Source organism: Pelophylax lessonae (genome assembly GCF_965119305.1).
Source record: "Pelophylax lessonae genome assembly, chromosome: 12".
Taxonomy (NCBI): Eukaryota; Metazoa; Chordata; class Amphibia; order Anura; family Ranidae; genus Pelophylax; species Pelophylax lessonae.
In genome coordinates, this window is record NC_138779.1 from 209519199 (window position 1) to 209542296 (window position 23098).

Below are 23098 nucleotides of genomic sequence, written 5' to 3' on the forward strand. Positions count from 1 at the left end.
ACTGTTCATGTCGAGGTTGCTGTTGGTAACTTAGGGGGGCCCACAGGTGTGAAATCTGGCAGTCCTTATGGGGGCAGTGCTACATTCATTAAAGCCGGTTCACACTACCGCGACCAGAAAATCCATGAAGGAGCAACGTTTTAGCGCGTCTTTAGCGTGACTTTTGAAGAGACTTTTGAAGAGACTTTGAAGAGACCTAAATGATAGGCGACTTTGTCTGTGGGGAATGCCTGAGTAATTTTTTTTCTTCTTCCTGGAAAGTCTGATCACAGTCGCATGAAAATAGATAAATAGACTTAGAGGCGACTCCCATTGAAGTCTATGTGCACAAGTCGGATAGAGGTCGCCTTGAAGTAGTACAGGAACCTTTTCTGAAGTCAGAGCGACTTCAGTAGTGCATATTAAAGCGGTTGTAAACCCGAAAATGAAAAAAAAAAACCTGCAAGACAAAGCCATAATGAGCTAGTATGCATCGCATACTAGCTCATTATGCATTACTTACCTTAGAACGAAGCCCCGACACGGACCCCTGGACATCGCTGCGGGCGCCGCCATGATCCCTCGGCGTCTCTTCCGGGTTCGGCGGCTCTGGCGCTGTGATTGGCCGGAGCTGCGATGACGTCACTCCCGCGCATGCACGCGGGAGTGATTTTCCGGCAAGCTGCCGACTAGGAAAACTGAAGGTCCCCCCGGACCTTCAGCGCGCATGCGCCGCTCGCGTGAGCGGCTGCATGCACTGCAAATATCTCCTAAACCGTGCCAGTTTAGGAGATATTAATTATACCTACAGGTAAGCCTTATTGTAGGCTTACCTGTAGGTAAAAGTGTCAAAAAGCGGGATACTACCGCTTTAAGACGGCTCTCATTCATTTAAATTGAATTTGTAATGACAAGCGACTTGAGGTCGTACAAGTTGCGTCCCAAGTCGGAGTAGTGTGAACTGGGTCCAAATAGTAATTTTACTTGTTACCTGAAATTGTTTCCGAATTTCTAAAATGTGTTTGTTTTCTTTAGGCAGTGCGATGGGCTGCGCTACTTCAACCTTCTGTGATGTGGGAGACATTCCCTACACGTCTCAGTATGTAATAATGCAATTTTCTTGTTTCCCTGCAACCAACAGCTCTGCAACAGGTAAGAAAAAGACAATTCCATTGTGCAAATGAAGGTTCCCACGTGCGAAGGTCATGGTATATCTAGCAGTAGGTTATTTGCATTCAGCTGGACTTGAGTAACGTTATAGACGTTTTGCAACTCATTCAGGCAGCCCCTTCAGGACATACCCTGGCCTTAGTCACCTTCATTCAGTCACCATAGAATGTGTCAAGACAGAAGGTGATTTTAACATTTTCAAAACCATTGTGTTATTATTACAGGTACAGTAAAAGCTTGGATTGCGAGCATAATTCATTCTGGAAGAATGCTTGTAATCCAAAGCACTCGTATATCAAAGTGAATTTCCCCATAAGAAATAATGGAAACTCAGATAATTCGTTCCACAACCATTTATTCATAAATCCTTCAGTTTATAGTCCTTATAAAAAGATTATAAGAATGTGATAGTTTGAGTAACCATAAAATATCCATCCACAAATGACGCCTCCACAAGGGGATTAGAAGCAAAATCCATCAGGAGCTCCAAAGTATAAAAGAGAAGAGAGGCGCCTCTAAAGCCTCGTACACACGCGTCGAAATTCGGCAGGGAATTTTCGTCCGACGACCGATCTGCCAATTTTCGGCTTATTAGTATGATGCTTCCGACAACCGACTCCGACTTTTCGGCCAAAAAAATTCTGGTGTGCAGGCTATAAAATTTTTGTCCTCCGTCAAAACACGTCCGATTTTCATGCAGTCAGTACAAATTTCGACAGGGAAAAATCTTATGAGCAAGACTAGGCATGCTCAGAGAAGAAAGAACACAAAGAAAGCAATCCAACACATGACATCACTTCTGAACAGTGGCGGCTGGTGCATAGGGGGCGCCAGGGCGCCGCCCCCCGTAAAAAAAAAGGAAAAAAATAATTACAAAAAGAACAAATAACGTTTTTAAAAAATAAAATTGCGTTCGCCGGCCTGTGGTGGCTATGGGGGGGGGGGGTTTACGACCCAGAAGAGGCGCCGATTGGCTGCCTTCTGGGGGCGTAACCTGGGCGTAGGTCATTGCGCTAGGACACCCCCCTTTTGTGATATACTGGCTGTGATTGGTCCAGTCTCCAGCCTGGACCAATCATCATCCAGGACATCCGATCGTGACGCCGCTGACGTCGCAATGGGGGCGGTGCCGGTGCGTGCATCAGTCACTCACTGTCACCGCCCGGTCAGCTTCCAGCCACCGAAGGAGTCCAGTCTGGAGAAGAAGCCGACGCCGGTCACCTTCCCGCCGCCCGTCACCCGCCGCAGAAGAGGCCGAGACGGAGAAGCGCCGCTCACCTTCCCGCCGCCGAACGAAGAAGAGGAGAGGGAGAAGCCGCTGTGACTCACAGTTAAGTGCACTGCTCTCAGTCGGGCATGCACGCATAGCTCTGCATTGGGGGACATGTATACTGGTGGTCAATGGAGGCACACACGCATAGCTCTGCATTGGGGGACATGTATACTGGTGGTCACTGGCTGCACTGGAGGCACGCACGCATAGCTCTGCATTGGGAGACATGTATACTGGTGGTCACTGGAGGCACGCACGCATAGCTCTGCATTGGGGACATGTATACTGGTGGTCACTGGCTGCACTGGAGGCACGCACACATAGCTCTGCATTGGGGGACATGTATACTGGTGGTCACTGGAGGCATGCACGCATAGCTCTGCATTGGGGACATGTATACTGGTGGTCACTGGCTGCACTGGAGGCACGCACGCATAGCTCTGCATTGGGGACATGTATACTGGTGGTCACTGGCTGCACTGGAGGCACGCATGCATAGCTCTGCATTGGGGACATGTACGCTGGTGGTCACTGCATTGGAGGCACGCACGCATATCTCTGCATTGGGGACATGTACACTGGTGGTCATTGCATTGGAGGCACGCACGCATAGCTCTGCATTGGGGACATGTATAGTGGTCATTGCATTGGGGACATGTATGCTGGTCACTACATTGAAAGGGGGCATTTATACTGGTCACTATATTGAAGAGGGCATGTACTGTGGGGTTTGTGCTAGGGTTGTTTGTGCGGGGTTTGTGCTTGAGGGGTTTGTGCCACTCTCAGTCCATGTATCCCATAATAGGATGTCTCTCACAGTATATCCCATAATAGGGCCCCTGTTCCCTATTATGTGATATACTAGTACAGATGGACCCCTTAATATGTGATATATTGGGAGAATTGGTTCACGCAAGCAAAATACAGGGGACAAAATGGGTGGAGTCTATAAGGGGTGGGGCTTCTGAGAAATGGGAGGGGTCAAAATGGAAGGGCAGGGTCTTGCGCCCCCCCATCTTAAAACTTCACCAGCCGCCACTGCTTCTGAAGTAGAATTTTCCAGTAAGACAAAATTCTATTTTAGAAGTGATGTCATGTGTTGGATTGCTTTCTATGTGTTCTTTCGTCTCTGAGCATGCCTAGTCTTGCTCATAAGATTTTTCCACGTCGAAATCTGTACTAATGAGACGAAAATCGGACGTGTGTTGACGGACGACAACAATTATATAGCCTGCACACCAGAATTTTTTTGGCCAAAAAGTCGGAGTCGGTTGTCGGAAGCATCATACTAACAAGCCGAAAATCGGCAGATCGTTCGTCGGACAAAGTTTCCAGGCCGAATTTCTTATCGTGTGTACGGGGCTTTAGTATGCAGGCATCCGGGGTAAAGCTGTCTACATAGACCGTCCTCCGCACCTCCAGCTCTAACCGCTATCAGTTTGCAATCATGACCGGGAAGACTACCCTGCAGTAGAGCGTTCTAAAAGCGGGGCTCAATGCGCAGCGTGGAAGAGATGACGTTGATGGCGGTGAGGAGGATGGTCTATGTGGACAGCTTTACCCCGGATGTCTGCATACTTTGTGCTGGTTCACACTGCAGCGGCACGACTTCGGGGGCGACCTGTGAAGTCGCGTGCACCGCGACTTCGGCGCATCTTGCACGGACTTCATAAAATTTAATGTCTATGCAAGTTGCTCCAGGTCGCCCTGAAGTAGTACAGGATCCTTTTTCTAAGTCGGAGCGACCTAGTGTCGCTCCTATTAGAACCGGTCCTGTACCGAACAATGGGAGCGCAACGGACCGCGACTTGTCAGGCTGACAAGTCGCGGTCCAAGTCGGATCAGTGTGAATGGGCTCTTAGAAGTGCCTCTTCTAATCATCAACCATGTAAGCTACTAAATGTTGAACATTCATTTACCACTTAAAGCGGTTGTAAACCCTAGGAAAAAAAAAACCTGCAAGACAAAGGCATAATGGGTTAGTATGCATCGCATACTAGCCCATTATGTGTAACTTACCTTAGAACGAAGCCCCCACACGGACCCCCGGACATCGCTGCGGGCGCTGCCATGATCCCTCGCCGTCTCTTCCGGGTTCGGCGGGTGATTGGCCGGAAGAGACGGCTCCGGTGCGATGATTGGCCAGAGCCGCGATGACGTCACTCCCGCGCATGCGTGCGGGAGTGATTTTCCGGCAAGCTCCCGGCAAATTAATTGAAGGTCCCCCCGGACCTTCAGAGCGCATGCGCCGCTCGCGAGAGCGGCTGCATGCACTGTAAATATCTCCTAAACCATGCCGGTTTAGGAGATATTATTTGTACCTACAGGTAAGCCTTATTATAGGCTTACCTGTAGGTAAAAGTGTCAAAAAGCGGGATACTACCGCTTTAAGGACCGAGCCCATTTTTGACACATTTTGTTCACAAGTTAAAATTTTTGCTATAAAACTACTTAAAACCCCCAACCATTATATATATATATATATATATATATATATATATATATATATATATATGTATGTATATATATATATATATATATATATATTTTTTTTTTTTTTTTATTAGCAAAGACACTGGAGAATAAAATGGCCGTCATGCGGTATTTGTGCAGCAGTCTTTCAAACGCCATTTTTTTGGGAAAAATCACATTTCACTGCATTTAAAAAAAACTAAACAGTAAAGTTAGCTAATTTTTTTTTGTATTTTATGAAAGATGATTTCACGCCGAATAAATAGATACCCAACATGTTACGGTTTAAAATTGCACACACCCGCAGAATGGTGAGTACGGTCAATAAAAACCTCCATAGGCGACTATTTACATTTTTTTAACAGTTACCAGTTTAGAGTTAGAGTGTAGCTCTGTTTTTTTAATTATTGCTCACGCTCTGGCGATTGCGGCGATACCTCACATGTGTGTTTTGAAAAGCGATTTTATTCGCGGCGCGACTTCCTTATACGTTTTCTTTCGTGCCCAAGCTCACAGCGACGGGGGTGGCTAAACATTTTTTTTTCCTCTTTATTTATTTATTTTTTTATCTTAGCACAGGTTTAAAGAAAAAAAAAATCTGATCACTTTTATTGCTGTCACAAGCAATGTAAACATCCCTTGTGACAGCAATATGCAGTGACAGGTACTCTTTATGGAGGGATCGAGGGTCTAAAAGACCCCAAACCCCTCCACTACACTTCCATGTATGCAAAACGCAGAAAACTGCATTTTTGAATACACTCACTTTTTTAGAAACTGCCGCCTTTAGCAGCAGAGTAACCCGGACGTGACGTCATGGATGCCGCCTCCGGGTTACGTCATCGGAGACCAGATCAAAGCCACATCCGGCTTAGATCAGGACTCCATCCAGCCGGCGGACGTGCCGGCTGGTTGCTTGGGTCTCCCGGTGGGACGGGAGATCCGGGCTGAGCCGCGGAAGGCGGCGGGAGGGGGGGGGGAACGTCCCTTCTCGCTCGCCAGGGTAACGATCGAGCGGCTCCCGAGCCGCATCGGTCATTACCACCGGAAAGCCGACCACCGGCTCTAAAAGACAGTACCAGGTTGATGCCTCTAGCTAGAGACATCATCCCGGTACAACCACTTAAATTCAGCTGACATAGGCCTACGTCAGTTTGCGTTAAGTGGTTAAAATGACACAGGAGGATCAGAGGGGGAGGGGGGATCAAAATGACACAGGAGGATCAGAGGGGGAGGCGGGATCAAAATGACACAGGAGGATCAGAAGGGAGGGGGGATCAAAATGACACAGGAGGATCAGAGGGGAGAGGGGATCAAAATGACACAGGAGGATCAGAGGGGAGAGGGGATCAAAATGACACAGGAGGATCAGAGGGGAGAGGGGATCAAAATGACACAGGAGGATCAGAGGGGATGGGGGATCAAAATGACACAGGAGGATCAGAGGGGGAAGGGGGATCAAAATGACACAGGAGGATCAGAGGGGAGAGGGGATCAAAATGACACAGGAGGATCAGAGGGGGAGGGGGGATCAAAATGACACAGGAGGATCAGAGGGGAGGGGGGATCAAAATGACACAGGAGGATCAGAGGGGAGAGGGGATCAAAATGACGCAGGAGGATCAGAGGGGAGAGGGGATCAAAATGACACAGGAGGATCAGAGGGGGAAGGGGGATCAAAATGACACAGGAGGATCAGAGGGGGAAGGGGGATCAAAATGACACAGGAGGATCAGAGGGGAGAGGGGATCAAAATGACGCAGGAGGATCAGAGGGGAGGGGGGATCAAAATGACACAGGAGGATCAGAGGGGAGAGGGGATCAAAATGATACAGGAGGATCAGAGGGGGAAGGGGGATCAAAATGACACAGGAGGATCAGAGCGGAGAGGGGATCAAAATGACACAGGAGGATCAGAGGGGGAATGGGGATCAAAATGACACAGGAGGATCAGAGGGGGAAGGGGGATCAAAATGACACAGGAGGATCAGAGGGGGAGGGGGGATCAAAATGACACAGGAGGATCAGAGGGGAGGGGGGATCAAAATGACACAGGAGGATTAGAGGGGAGGGGGGATCAAAATGACACAGGAGGATCAGAGGGGAAGGGGGATCAAAATGACACAGGAGGATCAGAGGGGGAAGGGGGATCAAAATGACACAGGAGGATCAGAGGGGAGAGGGGATCAAAATGACACAGGAGGATCAGAGGGGGAAGGGGGATCAAAATGACACAGGAGGATCAGAGGGGGAAGGGGGATCAAAATGACACAGGAGGATCAGAGGGGAGAGGGGATCAAAATGACGCAGGAGGATCAGAGGGGAGAGGGGATCAAAATGACACAGGAGGATCAGAGGGGGAAGGGGGATCAAAATGACACAGGAGGATCAGAGGGGGAAGGGGGATCAAAATGACACAGGAGGATCAGAGGGGAGAGGGGATCAAAATGACGCAGGAGGATCAGAGGGGAGGGGGGATCAAAATGACACAGGAGGATCAGAGGGGAGAGGGGATCAAAATGACACAGGAGGATCAGAGGGGGAAGGGGGATCAAAATGACACAGGAGGATCAGAGGGGGAAGGGGGATCAAAATGACACAGGAGGATCAGAGGGGAGAGGGGATCAAAATGACACAGGAGGATCAGAGGGGGAAGGGGGATCAAAATGACACAGGAGGATCAGAGGGGGAAGGGGGATCAAAATGACACAGGAGGATCAGAGGGGGAGGGGGATCAAAATGACACAGGAGGATCAGAGGGGAGGGGGGATCAAAATGACACAGGAGGATTAGAGGGGAGGGGGGATCAAAATGACACAGGAGGATCAGAGGGGAGGGGGGATCAAAATGACACAGGAGGATTAGAGGGGAGGGGGGATCAAAATGACACAGGAGGATCAGAGGGGAGGGGGGATCAAAATGACACAGGAGGATGTCATTTGCTGGTTTGTGATGACAACTACCGTACCATATACAGGTAATGCATTTCCTTTTTTTTTTTTGTTCAACAATAAATGTGTATCGTGTTCTTCTTCATGGAAAAATAAGACATCCCCTGAAAATAAGACCCAGCGCATCTTTGGGAGCAAAAATTAATATAAGACACTGTCTTATTTTCGGAAGGAAAAAGGGTAGGTATCAGCCTTATACTGGGAGAGGATAAATAAATAAGCAGCCAATCAGATGCACTGCAGTGCAAAGGACATGCTGAAAGGAGGAGAGAGCAGAGTGACAGAGAGCTTATCAGTTTTCAGTTTTGGAGTTTGTCTTTAATGTGATTATTTTGTATTTTAGGCACCTCATGTGTCATCTGCCAATCCTACAACTCCCCAACATGTAACGCCTCATTAAGTGTAATCCCTCCTAATTCCAGATGTGCGTCCGCTTACCAGATAGCCACCATAAGTAAGAAATATATATATATATTTTTTTTTTTTCTTTTGGTTTGCACTCAGCTCTAATCTGTAAACTTCCCTGCTTCTGTGCACACATCTAAAAATCAGGAGGGGCTAAATAAAAATTTTTGAATATTATTTTGTCAGCCTGCATAATAATAACTCTACACTGTATTATCAAAAGTATTGGGAAGCCACAAAATGTGACCGGAGCCTTAGATAATAACCCCCAAATAAAGTGCTTATCGCTTTTTTATTTTTTAGGTAGTGATAAATAATTTTTTATTGTGTATAACACATATACTGTATTGACAAAAGTATTGGGACGCCTTTACACGCACATAACCTTTCGTCCGCAAACGGACGTAGAGCTACGTCAGTCATACGCCTGCAGCTAGGGGGCGCGCTCCCGCCCCCCACTCGGCAGCGGGGAAGCCGATGCACGGGGGCAGGAGGCTCTGATTGCCGCCTGACACCCACGATCGCTCCCTGCAGAGAGAGAAGGACGGTCGGCAGTTGTAAACACAGCCGACCGCCCTTCTCCCTGGAATGATCACAGAGCGCCTGTGATCCTTCTATATAGGATCACAGGTCTCTATGGTCATTTCACAAGCCACGCCCCCCACAGTTAGAATCACTACCCTAGGCAACAATTTTACCCCTTAATCACCTATACTGTTAACCCCTTCCCTGCCAGTGTCATTAGTACAGTAACAGTGCATATTTTTATCACTGATTGCTGTAGTAATGTCATTGGTCCCCCCAAAAGTGTCAAAAATGTCAGTTAGGGGTCCGATCTGTCCGCCGACAAACAATCGCAAATCGCTGCCATTACATAAAAAAAAAACATTAAAAATGACATAAATCTTTCCCGTAGTTAGTAAACGAGATAACTTTTGCGCAAACCAATCAAAATATGCTTGCGATTGTTTTACCAAAAATATGTAGCAGAAAACAAATTGGCCTAAAATGTTAAAAAATTTTGATTTTTACATTTTTTTTTTGGGGGGGGGGGGATGTTATATAGCAGAATGTGAAAAATATTGTTTTTTTTTTTTTTTCAAGATTGTCATTCTTTTTTTGTTTATAGCGCAAAAAATAAAAATTGCACAGGTGATCAAATACCACCAAAAGAAAGTTCTATTTGTGGGAAATAAAGGACATAAATGTATTTTGGGTACAGCGTTGCATGACCTTGCAATTGTCCGTTAAATTAATGCAGTGCCGAATCGTAAAATATGGCCTGGTCATTAAGGGGGAAAATCATTCAGGTCCAGAAGTGGTTAAGGAGGAAAAGAGACGACTAACTGCCAACTCTACTTGGATTGGGCTATATGAGTCCAGGCAGGAGGAGGGCAGAGGAATGATCTTTGTATGTCAGTTCTCTCCCTTCTTCACACCAGCATCACAGTCCCAAATGACCAGCTTAACCACTTTAAGACCGGAAGGATTTGCCCCCTTAATGACCAGGCCCTATTTTGTGATTCGGCACTGCGTTACTTTAACGGACAATTGCGCGGTCGTGCGACGCTGTACCCAAATAAAATTAAAGTCCTTTTTTCCCCACAAATAGAGCTTTCTTTTAGTGGTATTTGATCACCTGTGCGATTTTTTATTTTTTGCGTTATAAACAAAGAAAGAGCGACAATTTAAAAAAAAAAATATATATATATATATATATATATATATATATATATATTTTTCACATTCTGCTAAATAACATTCCCCAAAGAAATTTTTTTTTTAACATTTTAGGCCAATTTGTTTTCTGCTACATATTTTTGGTAAAAAAAAAAAAAAAAAAAAATCGCAATAAGCGTATTTTGATTGGTTTGTTCAAAATTTATCGCGTCTACTAACTACGGGAAAGATTTATGTAATTTTTATTGGTTTTTTTTTAATAGTAATGGCGGCGATCTGCAATTTTTTTTGCGGGACTTCGACATTGCGGTGGACAGATTGGACCCCTGACTGACATTTTTGACACCTTTGGGGGTACCAGTGACATTACTACAGTAATCAGTGCTAAAAATATGCACTGTTACTGTAATAATGACACTGGCAGGGAAGGGGTTAACAGTATAGGTGATCAAGGGGTTAAATGTGACCCTAGGGGAGTGATTCTAACTGTATGGGGGTTGGGCTTCTGAGATGACCATAGAGACATGTGATCCTATATAGAAGGATCACATGAGCTCTGTGATCATTTCAGGGAGAAGGACGGCCGGCTGTTGTTTACAACAGCCGACCGTCATTCTCTCTCAGCGGGGAGCGATCACCGGTGTCAGGCGGCAATTGGACACACACATCAGCTTCCCCGCTGACGATCGGGGGTGGGAGCATCCCACCGACAGCACGCGCTTGCCCCCTAGCTCCTCCCAGGTGAGCGAAGTAGACCTACATCGTTTTGCCTGTATGAGCCAGGCTGCCGCAGTAAATATAACGTAAGCGGGCGGGAAGTGGTTAAACACAATACCTGATTCAGTGCACTGAATTAACCCACAACTTAAACCCGCTCATATAATGACTAGAGTCCCAAATGTAGACAGGGCCCATCAGACTTTAGATGACTTTATGGTGGTGCATTTGCTGTCTTTCTTGTGTGGAGAGAACAGAGTACATCCAAAGAAGGCTTGGTAGATAGAAGAGACCAGTGGCGGCTGGTGCTCCATGGGCCGGGGGGGGGGGGTTCCTGTACTGTCATGCTCTGTCATGCTGTGGTCGGGGGGTATGTGGCCTGGTGTGGTCCGGGGGGGGGGGGGGGCGGCAGACGGACAACACACAACACCCCCCCCCCGGACCACACAAGGCCGCACACCCCCCGACCACGGCATGACAGTACAGGACCCCCCCAGCATGACAGTACAGGACCCCCGGCTCACTCACCTATCTGCAGCAGCAGGCGACGGCGGCTTCTTCCCCATCTTCTGCGTCTCCTCCCTCCTCCTCCATGCCCAATGGAATGGCTTCTCCTTTCGGCCAATCGGGAAACAGGTCTCAGGACCCGCTTCTTGATTGGCCAGGAGGAGGATCCATGTGACAATAGCGAATTTTCATTTGCTAGTGTCACACAACTGGGTGGGCTCAAGGCGCAGTGCTCTGCGCCCCGAGCCCACCCTTTTTTTTAGCCTATTAGAGCCTTTGGCTCTAATCACTTGGCTAAAAAAAAAAAAAAAAAGCCCCATTGAAGTCCATGCGTCCGGCTCCCCGCATGTAGATTAGGGGGCCGGACTCATGGATAGGGGGGGCGGTGCCCCTGCGCCCCCAATGCACCAGCCGCCACTGGAAGGGACTCGAATGGTGTGGATAATCTTCAGTTAAATCAGGCAGATACTATCACTGCCAAATAGAGTGTATCAGCATCACAGATTCTCCTAATCAAGTGAGGCAGAGCAACAACAGTAGTTCGGTGTTCTGGCTTAGGGAGGATTGGGCAAGTGCCCTCCCACCAATCCTGCAGTCAAGGCCCAAACCAAACGTCCTGGGATAGGCAGGCTCTTCTGGCATTCCAACTGGTCACCTCACCCTTGAGCACTTCACACAGACGATGCAGGTGCCCCCGGATATGCACCCAGGAATCCCCATCTCCCAGGCTGGATGTCTGGAAAAACGTGGTGGGCTGACCGGGGAGATAGCACCTCTCTCTTGCATCCAGTCTCTTCTCCTGCCTCGTGGTGAACTGAACTGCTTAGTAGACAAGACGGATGCTTCGTCTCCTCCAGAGAACCCTGGGGTGTGTAGTTCTGTTCCCATATAAGGCTATGGAGCCATTTTTGATGGGGACTACATGCCCCAGAATGCTTTGCTGATTGCTGCTGATTGTCTCTCTTCTCCTTGCCATTGAGGATGCAGGGGAGGGAGCAGAACAAACAGAGTCAATGTCAGTGAGGAGAAGGAGGAGGGAGAAATCCCCTGCAGGAGCTGCAGGCATTCTCTCCTTCAGTGAGCTTGGCATGGCGCGGAGGGTGCGAGACACCCATTACATCTGTACTGTGGGAGACCAGACATAGTGAATGCAGACTCCTGAGTTTAACATACATTGCAGGAACTGCCAACACTACAGCATAGGCAGGCACACATTGGCTTCTCAGTAAAAAAATGGCTGTCCCAGTGGCGGTGGGAGTCCCTGGATGATGCCTGAATAAAGATGGTGCCATTCTTATTTAGAGAAAGGTCGATGAAAACATTGTTTGGGGGGGGGGGGGGACTGTGATCTCTGTATCTGGAAGTGTTACATTTACACATTAATAGGCACAAAGGTGGAAAAAAAACCTTCTGTGTGCAGCAGCCACTCTTAATACTTACCTGAGCCCCCTCTTGATTCCAACGATGTGCACAAGAGCCTCGGCTGTCCTGGGACTCCCTCTCGATATTAGCTGAGACAGCAGTGGGAGCCATTGGAAGCGGAGGCAAGCGGCTCTATGGGTCTTATGGATGCACAGAGCAGGGCTTGAGAGTGAGCACACAGCAGTATCACCATAGCAAGCAGCTTACTACTGTGGGCACTGGTTAAGGGGGAGGAGCCTGGAGCCCAGCAGGGAACCCGAGAGGAGGAGGATCTGGGCTGCTCTGTGCAAAACCACTGAACAGAGCAGGTAAGCATATTTGTTTGTTTTTGTTTTTTTTTAAAGCCAAACCTTTAATACTACTTTGAGCAACTTTGGAAGACCATAAGCCCCCGTTCACACTGGGGCGACCTGTGAGGCGACCTGGTCGCCTCACAGGTCGCCTCCCATAGGGAAGCTGCGGACCCGTTCTGATAGGAGCGACACAAGTCGCTCCGACTCAGAAAAAGGGTTCGGAGCTTCTTTGGGGCGACCAGGAGGCGACCGCCATAGACTTCAATGTTACGAAGTCCGTGGCGGCCGCTCCGAGGTAGCGGCGCGTTGCTCGCACCGCGAACTCGGAGGTCGCGGTGCGAAGTAGCGTCGCCCCAGTGTGAATGGGGGCTTAAGCTTGCGTTGTTTCTGTCAATGTTTTAGAGAACTTTTAATAATTTTTCAGATGGAGTAAAGTCATACCAAGTCATCCGATCTTGGGTTTCTGCAAGCAAGTGTAATATCACTGGTTCAATGACTGTATCCAACACCAAGATCTCGATGGGTGTAAGTTGCTGTGATGGAAATGGTTGTACCCCATCAATACCAGATAGTAAGTGAATCTACCCTTCCTACTCAGTTGTAATGATATATCCACTACAGAACAAAAATGTTTCATTGGATATTGCTTTGTTATCAATCACTCGAGTTCCGGGTACTGACCGAATCCACAATGACATCATGTAGATCCCAATGAAGAAAAGAAAAATGTATATATATATATATATATATATATATATATATATATATACAGTATCTCAAGAAAATGAGTACACCCGTCACATTTTATTCTATCTTTTCATGTGACAACACTGAAGAAATGACACCCCGCTACAATGTAAAGTAGTGAGTGTACAGCTTGTATAACAGTGTAAATTTGCTGTCCCCTCAAAATAACTCAACACACAACCATTAATGTCTAAACCGCTGGCAAGAAACGAGAGTACACCCCTAAGTGAAAATGTCCAAAATGGGCTCAATTAGCCATTTTCCCTCCCGGTGTCATGTCACTTGTTCACGTTACAAGGTCTCAGGTGGAATGGGGACCAGGTGTGCTAAATTTGATGTTATCGCTCTCACTCTCTCATACTGGTCACTGGAAATTCAACATGGCACCTCATAGCAAAGAACTCTCTGAGAATCTGAGAAAAAGAATTGTTGCTCTACATAAAGATGGCCGAGGCTATAAGAAGATTGCCAAGACCCTGAAACTGAGCTGCAGCATGGTGGCCAAGACCATATAGCGGTTTAACAGGACAGGTTCCACTCAGAACAGGCCTTGCCATTGTTGACCAATGAAGTTGAGTGCACATGCTCAGCGTCATATCCAAAGGTTGTTTTGGGAAATAGACATATGAGTGCTGCCAGCATTGCTGCAGAGGTTAAAGGGGTGGGGAGTCAGCCTGTCAGTGCTCAGACCATACGCTGCACACTACATCAAATTGGTCTGCATGGCTGTCGTCTCAGAAGGAAGCCTCTTCTAAAGATGATGCACAAGAAAGCCCGCAAACAGTTTGCTGAAGCAGACTAAGGACATGGATTACTGGAACCATGTCCTGCGGTCTGATGAGACCAAGATAAACTAATTTGGCACAGATGGTGTCAAGCGTGTGTGACGGCAACCAGGTGAGGAGTACAAAGACAAGTGTGTCTTGCCTACAGTCAAGCATGGTGGTGGGAGTATCATTGTCTGGGGCTGCATGAGTGCTACCGGCACTGGGGAGCTACAGTTTATTGAGGGAACCATAAATGCCAACATGTACTGTGACATACTGAAGCAGAGCATGATCCCCCTCCCTTCAGATACTAAGCTGCAGGGCAGTATTGCAACATGATAACAACCCCAAACACACCTTCAAGGTGACCACTGCCTTGCTAAAGAAGCTGAGGGTAAAGGTGATGGACTGGCCAAGCATGTCTCCAGACCTAAACCCTATTGAGCATCTGTGGGGCATCCTCAAATGGAAGGTGGAGGAGCGCAAGGTCTCTAACATCCACCAGATTATCAATGTCATCATGGAGGAGGGGAAGAGGACTCCAGTGGCAACCTGTGAAGCTCTGGTGAACTCCATGCCCAAGAGGGTTAAGGCAGTGCTGGAAAATAATGGTGGCCACACAAAATATTGACACTTTGGGCCCAATTTGGCCATTTTCACTTAGGGGTGTATTCACTTTTGTTGTCAGCGGTTTAGACATTAAGTGCCGGTTCACACTGCAGCGGCATGACTTCGGGGGCGACCTGTGAAGTCGCGTGCACCGCGACTTCGGCGCGACTTGCACGGACTTCATAAAATGAATGTCTATGCAAGTCGCTCCAGGTCGCCCCGAAGTAGTACAGGACCCTTTTTCTAAGTCGGAGCGACTTGTGTCGCTCCTATTAGAACGGTTCCTGTACCGAACAATGGGAGCACGAAGGACCGCGACTTGTCAGGCTGAAAAGTCGCGGTCCAAGTCGGATCAGTGTGAATGGGCTCTAATGGCTGTGTGTTGAGTTATTTTGAGGGGACTGCAAATTTACACTGTTATACAAGCTGTACACTCACTACTTTACATTGTAGCAAAGTGTCCTTTCTTCAGTGTTGTCACGTGAAAAGATATAATAAAATATTTACAAAAATGTGAGAGGAGTACTCACTTTTGTGAGATACTGTATATATATATATATATATATATATATATATATATATACACACATACACTGGAGATCAAAATTCGAGAACAATTTATGAGCACTTTTCTTTTTTTCTTTTTTTTTCAGACATAATGTAATCTTCATTGCTAAACATTTGATGGAATTTTTGTTGTTGCGATACCATGGTAATAGAACAGTGTTTTTCAAAAAACCTTTTTTGTAGAATACACAATGATGAAAATTAGAGAACAGCGATGACTGTAGCAGAGAGAAAGATTACAACTAACATTTCTAAAGGTTACAACAATCAATTACTGTAGTAGGAAGTGGGGAGGACTTTGCTTTGAATGACTTCAGCATATCTGCTTTGCACAGGACATAACTAGTCTCCCACATTGCTCTGGTGTGATTTTGTTCCACTCTTCTTCCAGTCTCTTCCACAGTTCGGCGACTGTAGTGTGTGTCTTGGCCATAACTTTGTCACCAAGGTTTTTCCAGAGGTTATCTATTGGATTTAGATCAAGACTCTGGGTTGGCCTATTCATTATTTTAATGTTTTCAGCTTAAAGGAACTGCTTTACCTGTTTTGCTGTATGACTGGGGACATTGTCGTGCATGGAAATTGCTGGATGATTGGGTGATGAATGCTGGGAAGGAAGCGCATGTTGTTGAAGAAGGTTCTGATAAACATTTGCATTCACTCTGCCATGTAGCCCACTGCTGCAGAAAACATCCCCCAAACCATGACGCGTTCCCCTCCACCTTTCACTGACTTCTTCACACACTTTGGGTTCAGTCTTTGCCAAGTTTGACAACAAACATAATGTTTCACATCGGACCCAAATTAATTAAACTTGCTTTCATCACTAAAGTGAACTTTGGACCAGTTTGCCTCTGTCCACACAACATGCTCCTCAGCAAAGGTTAATTTAGCCTTTCGATTCTTTCTGTTAATGAGAGGTTTGGTCACTGCAGAGTGGGCTTTCACTCTAAGTTCTCTTATATGGAGAGACACTGTATGACGAGACAGATTCTTAGTCTGTTAAACGCTGAACTGGCGAGCGATCGCAGCTGCAGTGTTGAACTTATTGCCCATTGATATTCTCCGCATTTTCCTGTCCTCGTCTTTCGTGGGCGACCAGCCTTCTCGGGGGAATTATGAGTTTGTGACATTGTAAGATGCAATATTCTAGAAATTACAGATTTGGAACAATATACTTCTCTTGCTATGGTTAAAAGGGTCATCCCTTTGACCTTCATCTGGACAACATGCTGCCGGAGGGTTTCAGTCACTTTATGTTCACCATCTTGCAAAGTCAGTGAAAGTTGGAAAGTTAGGCTGTCAGTTAAAACGGAATTTTTGTAAAATCTTACCGTAAAATTCCTTTCTCTGAGTCCTCCGACAGTCGCCGCCCACTCATACAGTCTTCACCAATGGGGTATTGACTTCCTCTCCTTAGGAGTAGCTAGGCAAAAGATTTGTTAAAACAAAAGCAATTACATAGACACACCCATGGGGGCTGTCCCACTGGTCCAATACCCCCCTGCAATAGCCAACCCACTTCAGTTTGGTAGCAAGCAGTTAAGTGTATAAAAACCCCAAAAGAGGGGCGGGGGCGGCGACTGTCGGAGGACTCAGAGAAAGGAATTTTACGGTAAGATTTTACAAAAATTCAGTTTTCTCTTACGTCCTCCGACAGTCGCCGCCCACTCATACAGTCTTCACCAATGGGGATGTCCCAAAGCAGTGTAGACATGAGGGGTGGGAAACGCAACCGTCAGAAAAGGCAACGCAGTACCCACATCAGAGAAAGGAACCTTACATGAACAGCAAGGCAACCTACTGGGCAATGAAAAAGCTCAACAGGAGCAACAACCCAGGAAAGCAAATAACCAAGGGGATAAACAAACCCCAACAGCCAGGGACCTGTAACAAAACCAGGGTCCCCTACGGTACTGCCGCACAGAGAACTTTGCGGCCAAAGGAGGCATCAGCTGATGCCAGTACATCAATTTTGTAGAATTTTGAAAAGGTGTGCACTGACGACCAAGTCGCAGCATTGCACACCTGGGCCACTGAGGCCTGATGCCGGAAAGCCCAGGACGCACTTCTGGTAGAATGCGCCTTGACAGGAAAGGGCGGTACCCGTTCCTTCAACGAATAGGCCTGAACAATTGTCTCTCTGATCCATTTTGCAATGGTCGCCGCAGATGCAACCATACCCTTCCGAGGTCCCTCAGGAAGGACAAAGAGAGAATCTGATTTGCGAAAGGATTCAGTCGACGATAGGTAAACCCTGATCGCCCTGACAACATCCAAAGAATGCAAGGCAATCTCCTTAGGATGCTTAGGATTCGCACAAAGCGAAGGTAAAACAATGTCCCCTTTGAGTTGGAAATCCGAAACCACCTTTGGAAGAAAGGACGGGTTAGGTCGCAAGACCACCTTATCCCTATGAACCACCAGGTAAGGGGAGCGGCAAGACAACGCCGCCAACTCCGACACTCTGCGAGCAGAAGTGATCGCTACCAGAAAAGCAACCTTTTTAGACAGCAGAGGTAACGAAATGTCCCTGATGTTTTCAAACGGGGAACGTTGTAACACGGAGAGAACCAAGTTCAAGTCTCATGGAGGCAAGGGCTCCCTTCAAGGAGGGGCCAAGTGACACACACCTTGAAAAAAGGTGCGAATCAAGGAATGAGACGCCACAGGGCGCTGGAAAAGAACAGCCAGTGCAGATACCTGGCCCTTAATCGTGGCCAACGCTAGGCGCTGGTCCACACCAGACTGGAGGAAAGCCAACACTCTCGCCACCGAGTATGAACGAGGAGAGAAACCCCTGGACTCACACCAGGCAAAATAAGCTTTCCATGTCCAGTAATAAATCTTACCAGACGAGGCTTTTCGAGCCTCGATTAAGGTAGGAATTACCTCTGAGGAGAGACCCCTGTCTCTCAGGACCTAGCTTTCAACAGCCATGCCGTTAAAGCCAGCGACTGTAAAGCAGGATGGAAGATCGGTCCCTGAGACAGCAGATCTTCTCGCAATTGGCAGCCGTCATGGAGGTTCGACGGCCAGGTGAACGATGTCCGCGTACCAGGACCGGCGTGGCCAGTCCGGCGCCACCAGAATCACCAATGATGGTTCCGAGGCCAACCTGCAAAGGAACCTGGACAACAACTGAATCGGAGGAAAGGATACTGATGCCAAGACTCCACCAGCGCATCCAAGGCATCTGCCAGAGGATCACGCGTTCTTGCCACGAACCTTTCCACCTTGTGGTTTAGCTGAGACGCGAACAGATCCACATCCGGGGATCCCCACTTCGCACACAGCATCTGAAACACCTCCGGGTGCAGGGGCCATTCCCCCTGGTCCAGGGTCTGGCGGCTCAGATAATCGGCCTGCCAATTCTCCACACCCGGAATGTGAACTGCCGATATCGCCGGGACATGAGTCTCGGCCCAAGACAGAATACTGTGCCCCCTTGGTGGTTGATGTATGCCACCGCAGTGGCGTTGTCCGTCTGCGCCCGTACAGGACGGCCCTGAAGACGATCCGACCAGTGGAGCAGGCACAGCCTGATCGCTCTCAATTCCAATATGTTTATCGGAAGGGAGGATTCCTCCTCCGACCAAGTGCCCTGGACAGACAGGTTGCCTAGGACGCCACCCCATCCCGATAGGCTGGCATCCGTGGCAATCACCGTCCATAGCAAAGGCCGGAAGGACTTTCCTTTCGAAACAGCCGGGGACTGAAGCCACCACAAGAGATTCATTCTGGTTTGGGGACTCAGAGACACTCTCAGGTCCAAGGACTGAGGATGCCTGTCCCACCTGGCCAGGATCTCCGCTTGGAGAGATCGCGTGTGAAACTGTGCAAACGGTATCGCCCCGAAGGCTGACACCATCAACCCCAGGGACCGCATACAGGTCCTGAGTGACGATGACTCGTTGTCCCTGAGGGACCTGACCTCGGATTGCAGGGTCCGGAGCGTGTCCTCTGGCAAGAACACCTTTGCCTGAGCAGAGTCCAGGACCATTCCCAAATATGGGAGACGAACCGAAGGAGACAAGGTCGACTTCTGATCGTTGATGGTCCAACCGAATTCCTGGAGCGTCTGGACCGTAGTGGACAGATCGTGCAACAGGCTCTGACTGGCACTCGATCTTAACAGGAGATCGTCCAGATATCCCAAGACCGCAATGCCCTGTGCCCGCAACAGGCCCAGAACAGGCGCCAACACTTTGGTAAAGACCCTTGGAGCCGAAGCGAGACCGAAAGGTAACGCCACAAACTGATAGTGTTCCTCTGTGATAGCGAATCGGAGGTACCTCTGATGACCCACGAATATGGGGATGTGCAGATACGCATCCTTCAGGTCGATAGAGGCCAGGAATTCTCTCGGACTCAGAGAGGCCACCACCGAGCGGAGCGATTCCATGCGGAATTTTCCAACGCGCACGAAGCGTTTCAGAGCTTTCAAGTCCAGAATCGGATGCACTTTGCCCTCCTTTCTGGGCACAGTGAACAGATTTGAGTAAAACTCCCAAAACCTGTCCTGATGAGGCACCGGGACAACCACCCCCTAAGCGAGGAGATCCTGCACCGCTTGATGCAGGTCTTGTAACCGCTCTGGGGTCAAATGAAGATTTGAGGGAAAGAATCTGTCCGCCGGCCGTGAAAGAAATTCGATCTTGTATCCTGATGGAACGATTTCCTGAACCCACCTGTCCTGAACTCGGAGCAGCCAAGGTTGGAGGAAACCGTGCAAACGTCCCCCCACCCCTGAAATGGGTGAGGGCGCCCCTTCAGGCAGAGGCGGACTGAGCCGCCGCACCAGCTTGGCCGGATTTTTGTTTGCCGGCCCAGGGCTTTCTCTGGCCACCCTGGCCCTTGAAGGGTTTCCCCTTGTACTGTGACTTGAAGGCACGAAAGGAACCCTGATTAGGTTTAAAGGCGGGACCCCGCTTACCGCAGAAAAACTTGCCCTTAGGATTCTGGGGCAGCAGTGTACTCTTGCCCCCAGTGACTCCCTTAACCAATTCATCCAGGGTGCATAGGGAAGTTCAGCCACCACCTCCTAGATTTCTGGCCAGCCGACCAGCTCTTCAACCATATTAGCCGACACTGGACAGGCGCTCAGCTAAAGGGGCCTCATTTAAGGCCGCATTGCACAAATACATGACCCCTTGATAAATCTGGTCCACCATCTCAACGGTAGCGGGAGGGGTAGAATCAGCCACGAGTGTGCGTCTGAGCACCTTGGTCCAATCTGCCACAGCCTGAGCCGCCATGACAGAGGCGAAAATAGGCCTGAGCATGGAACCCGCCACCACATAGGTGTGGCGGGCAAGCGACTCCAGCCGCCTATCTGTAGGATCCCTAAATACCGGAGAATCTTCGGTAGGAACCAGTGTAGCCTTGTTCAACCTGGCTACAGTGTGATCCACTTGAGGAGCCACACACCAGCATGCAACCGTGGTGGACTCAAAAGGATAGAGAAGTTGAAACCTCTTAGGCACCATGAAGGTGTGTTTTAAATTGCGCCATTGTTCATTCACGGTGTGATGAAACTCAGCGGGGCAGGGAAAAACCTGCGACGTCTTGCGGGTCCTGTGTGTACCAAAAGAGGACACAATGCCCGGAGGATTGGGCTCATCCTCTAAATGTAGTGTTCCTTTAATGGCAGAAATCAGCGCATCCATAGCCACGCGTTCCTCCGGCGTCCCAGGGGGGGGAACCTCCACCCCTGTAACCTCCGCCTCCCCCTCAGTCTCTTGCGGGTCCTGAGAAGAGCGAGACCCTGAAAGGGGCACGCTACCTACAGCAACCATGGCACATTCAGAATCAGAAGAAAAGGAAATCCTAGGCCTTTTTCTAGCAGCACGTTCAGACATCAGCACATCCATTTTGGACACCAAAGTCGCCACAACAGCAGCCAAATTCGTCAGAGTAGAGGATTCAGAAGAACTGGAATCCCCCACCAAAGCTGGAGGAAATGTCCTGTCCTGGGATTCCATTGCAAAAAAAGTTTTTTATTTATTTATTTTTTATTTTTTGAGGTACTGGCCCGTTAAGAGCGCCGCGGACCCCCGCAGAACACCGCTACAAAGGCTGTGGAACACAGACCCCCCGCAGGGACAAACTGAGCCAGGAAGATTGCACAATGGAGGAAAAGAAAAGAAAATTATAAAATGGCCGCAGAGACTGAACAGAGGCTGCAGGCTAAGGAAACATGAATGCCTATGCAAAGCAATGGAAGGCTTCGGCAAAATGGCCACCGACATGTGCTCTGAACGATCATTGCCACACACAAGATGGCGTCGTAAGGCGCCAAAAGACACTACACACAATGCTATACAAGCACCCACAGTGAAGCCAAACATGCTGCCTACACCTAAAATGGCGGACCGGTGGTTTTTTAACCCTGCAGCGGTCGCCACACTAGTCTGTACCTCCAAGCGCCTTAGTGACACAGGAGAGGGATCCCCCAAACCCCACACAGTGCAGGCTGTGAGAGAAAAAACCCCCGCAGGGACCAGGATCAGGCTGCCCAAAAACACACAGACACAGGGGACACCACAGACACAGAGGACTGCCGACCCCAGACAGAGGCCCCACACAGAGTGTACTTGCCTGTACCCGATGGCGTGGGGTGCCTCATAATAAACGGAAAACCGCCCACCCTCAGATGGCAGGGGAGTGCCGCCAGCCAAAAACGCAGGACACCAGGAGTGCACGGACGAACCGTGCATGTGTCCGGTGAGGTAGCCACCTCACAAGGCTGCATCCCTGGGGACAGGGATGGGTCGTTTGCGAGGCCAAGGCGAACACATAGCCTGCTAAACGCTCGATGGCGGGCTGGGATTCCATCTGATCCTCTGTCCTGGATAACCAGGACGACCAGTCCGATTCCCAGCTCCGCAAACTCCATCTTCATCCGAAGATCCGACTAACTAAAAGCTGACAAAATAAACAGCTAGCAAAGCAAAGAAAAAATGAAACTTTTCAGAAAACAAAATTATAAAATGAAAGAAGAAGGCTGAGACTGTAGCCCCAGCACAGGGAAGCCTGACTACTCCTGACCTAGGCAGAAGACAAACTGAAGTGGGTTGGCTATTGCAGGGGGGTATTGGACCAGTGGGACAGCCCCTATTGGTGTGTCTACGTAAATGCTTTTGTTTTAACAAGTCTTTTGCCTAGCTACTCCTAAGGAGAGGAAGTCAATACCCCATTGGTGAAGACTGTATGAGTGGACGGCAACTGTCGGAGGACGTAAGAGAAATAGGGTTTGTCAGATAATCAAACAAATTAGCACAAGGTGCCAGATTAGGACCAATAACTGGGAGGTATCTGAAAGTGTTTTTCATCAATGTTCTTTTTTAAATCTCATTGAAGTTTTTTATTTTGTGCTTCAAAATATATGTAACCCATGTATTATTATTACCAAAACTGTTTTTTTTACTCCTGTTTAGATCATTTCAAATAGGGCTGAGCAATGACCTTGAAATTTAGGAAATTGTAGGTTGTGCTCTCATTTTGATCTCCAGTGTATAAACACTATATTGTCTAAAG

The 23098-nt window shown here is 48.3% G+C and overlaps 1 protein-coding gene across 1 annotated transcript in view; it reads left to right on the forward strand.

The window, feature by feature from the left end:
- The window catches only part of LOC309569018 (uncharacterized protein), a gene marked incomplete at both ends in the record, with an annotated part of 63859 nt that overhangs the window by 27428 nt on the left and 13333 nt on the right, over positions 1-23098 (forward strand). Inside the window, 3 exons of the mRNA XM_082274779.1 lie at positions 1015-1131; positions 8189-8299; positions 13294-13440. Coding sequence (XP_082130905.1) covers positions 1015-1131; positions 8189-8299; positions 13294-13440 — 375 coding nt within the window. The remainder of the gene's footprint in view (positions 1-1014; positions 1132-8188; positions 8300-13293; positions 13441-23098) is intronic.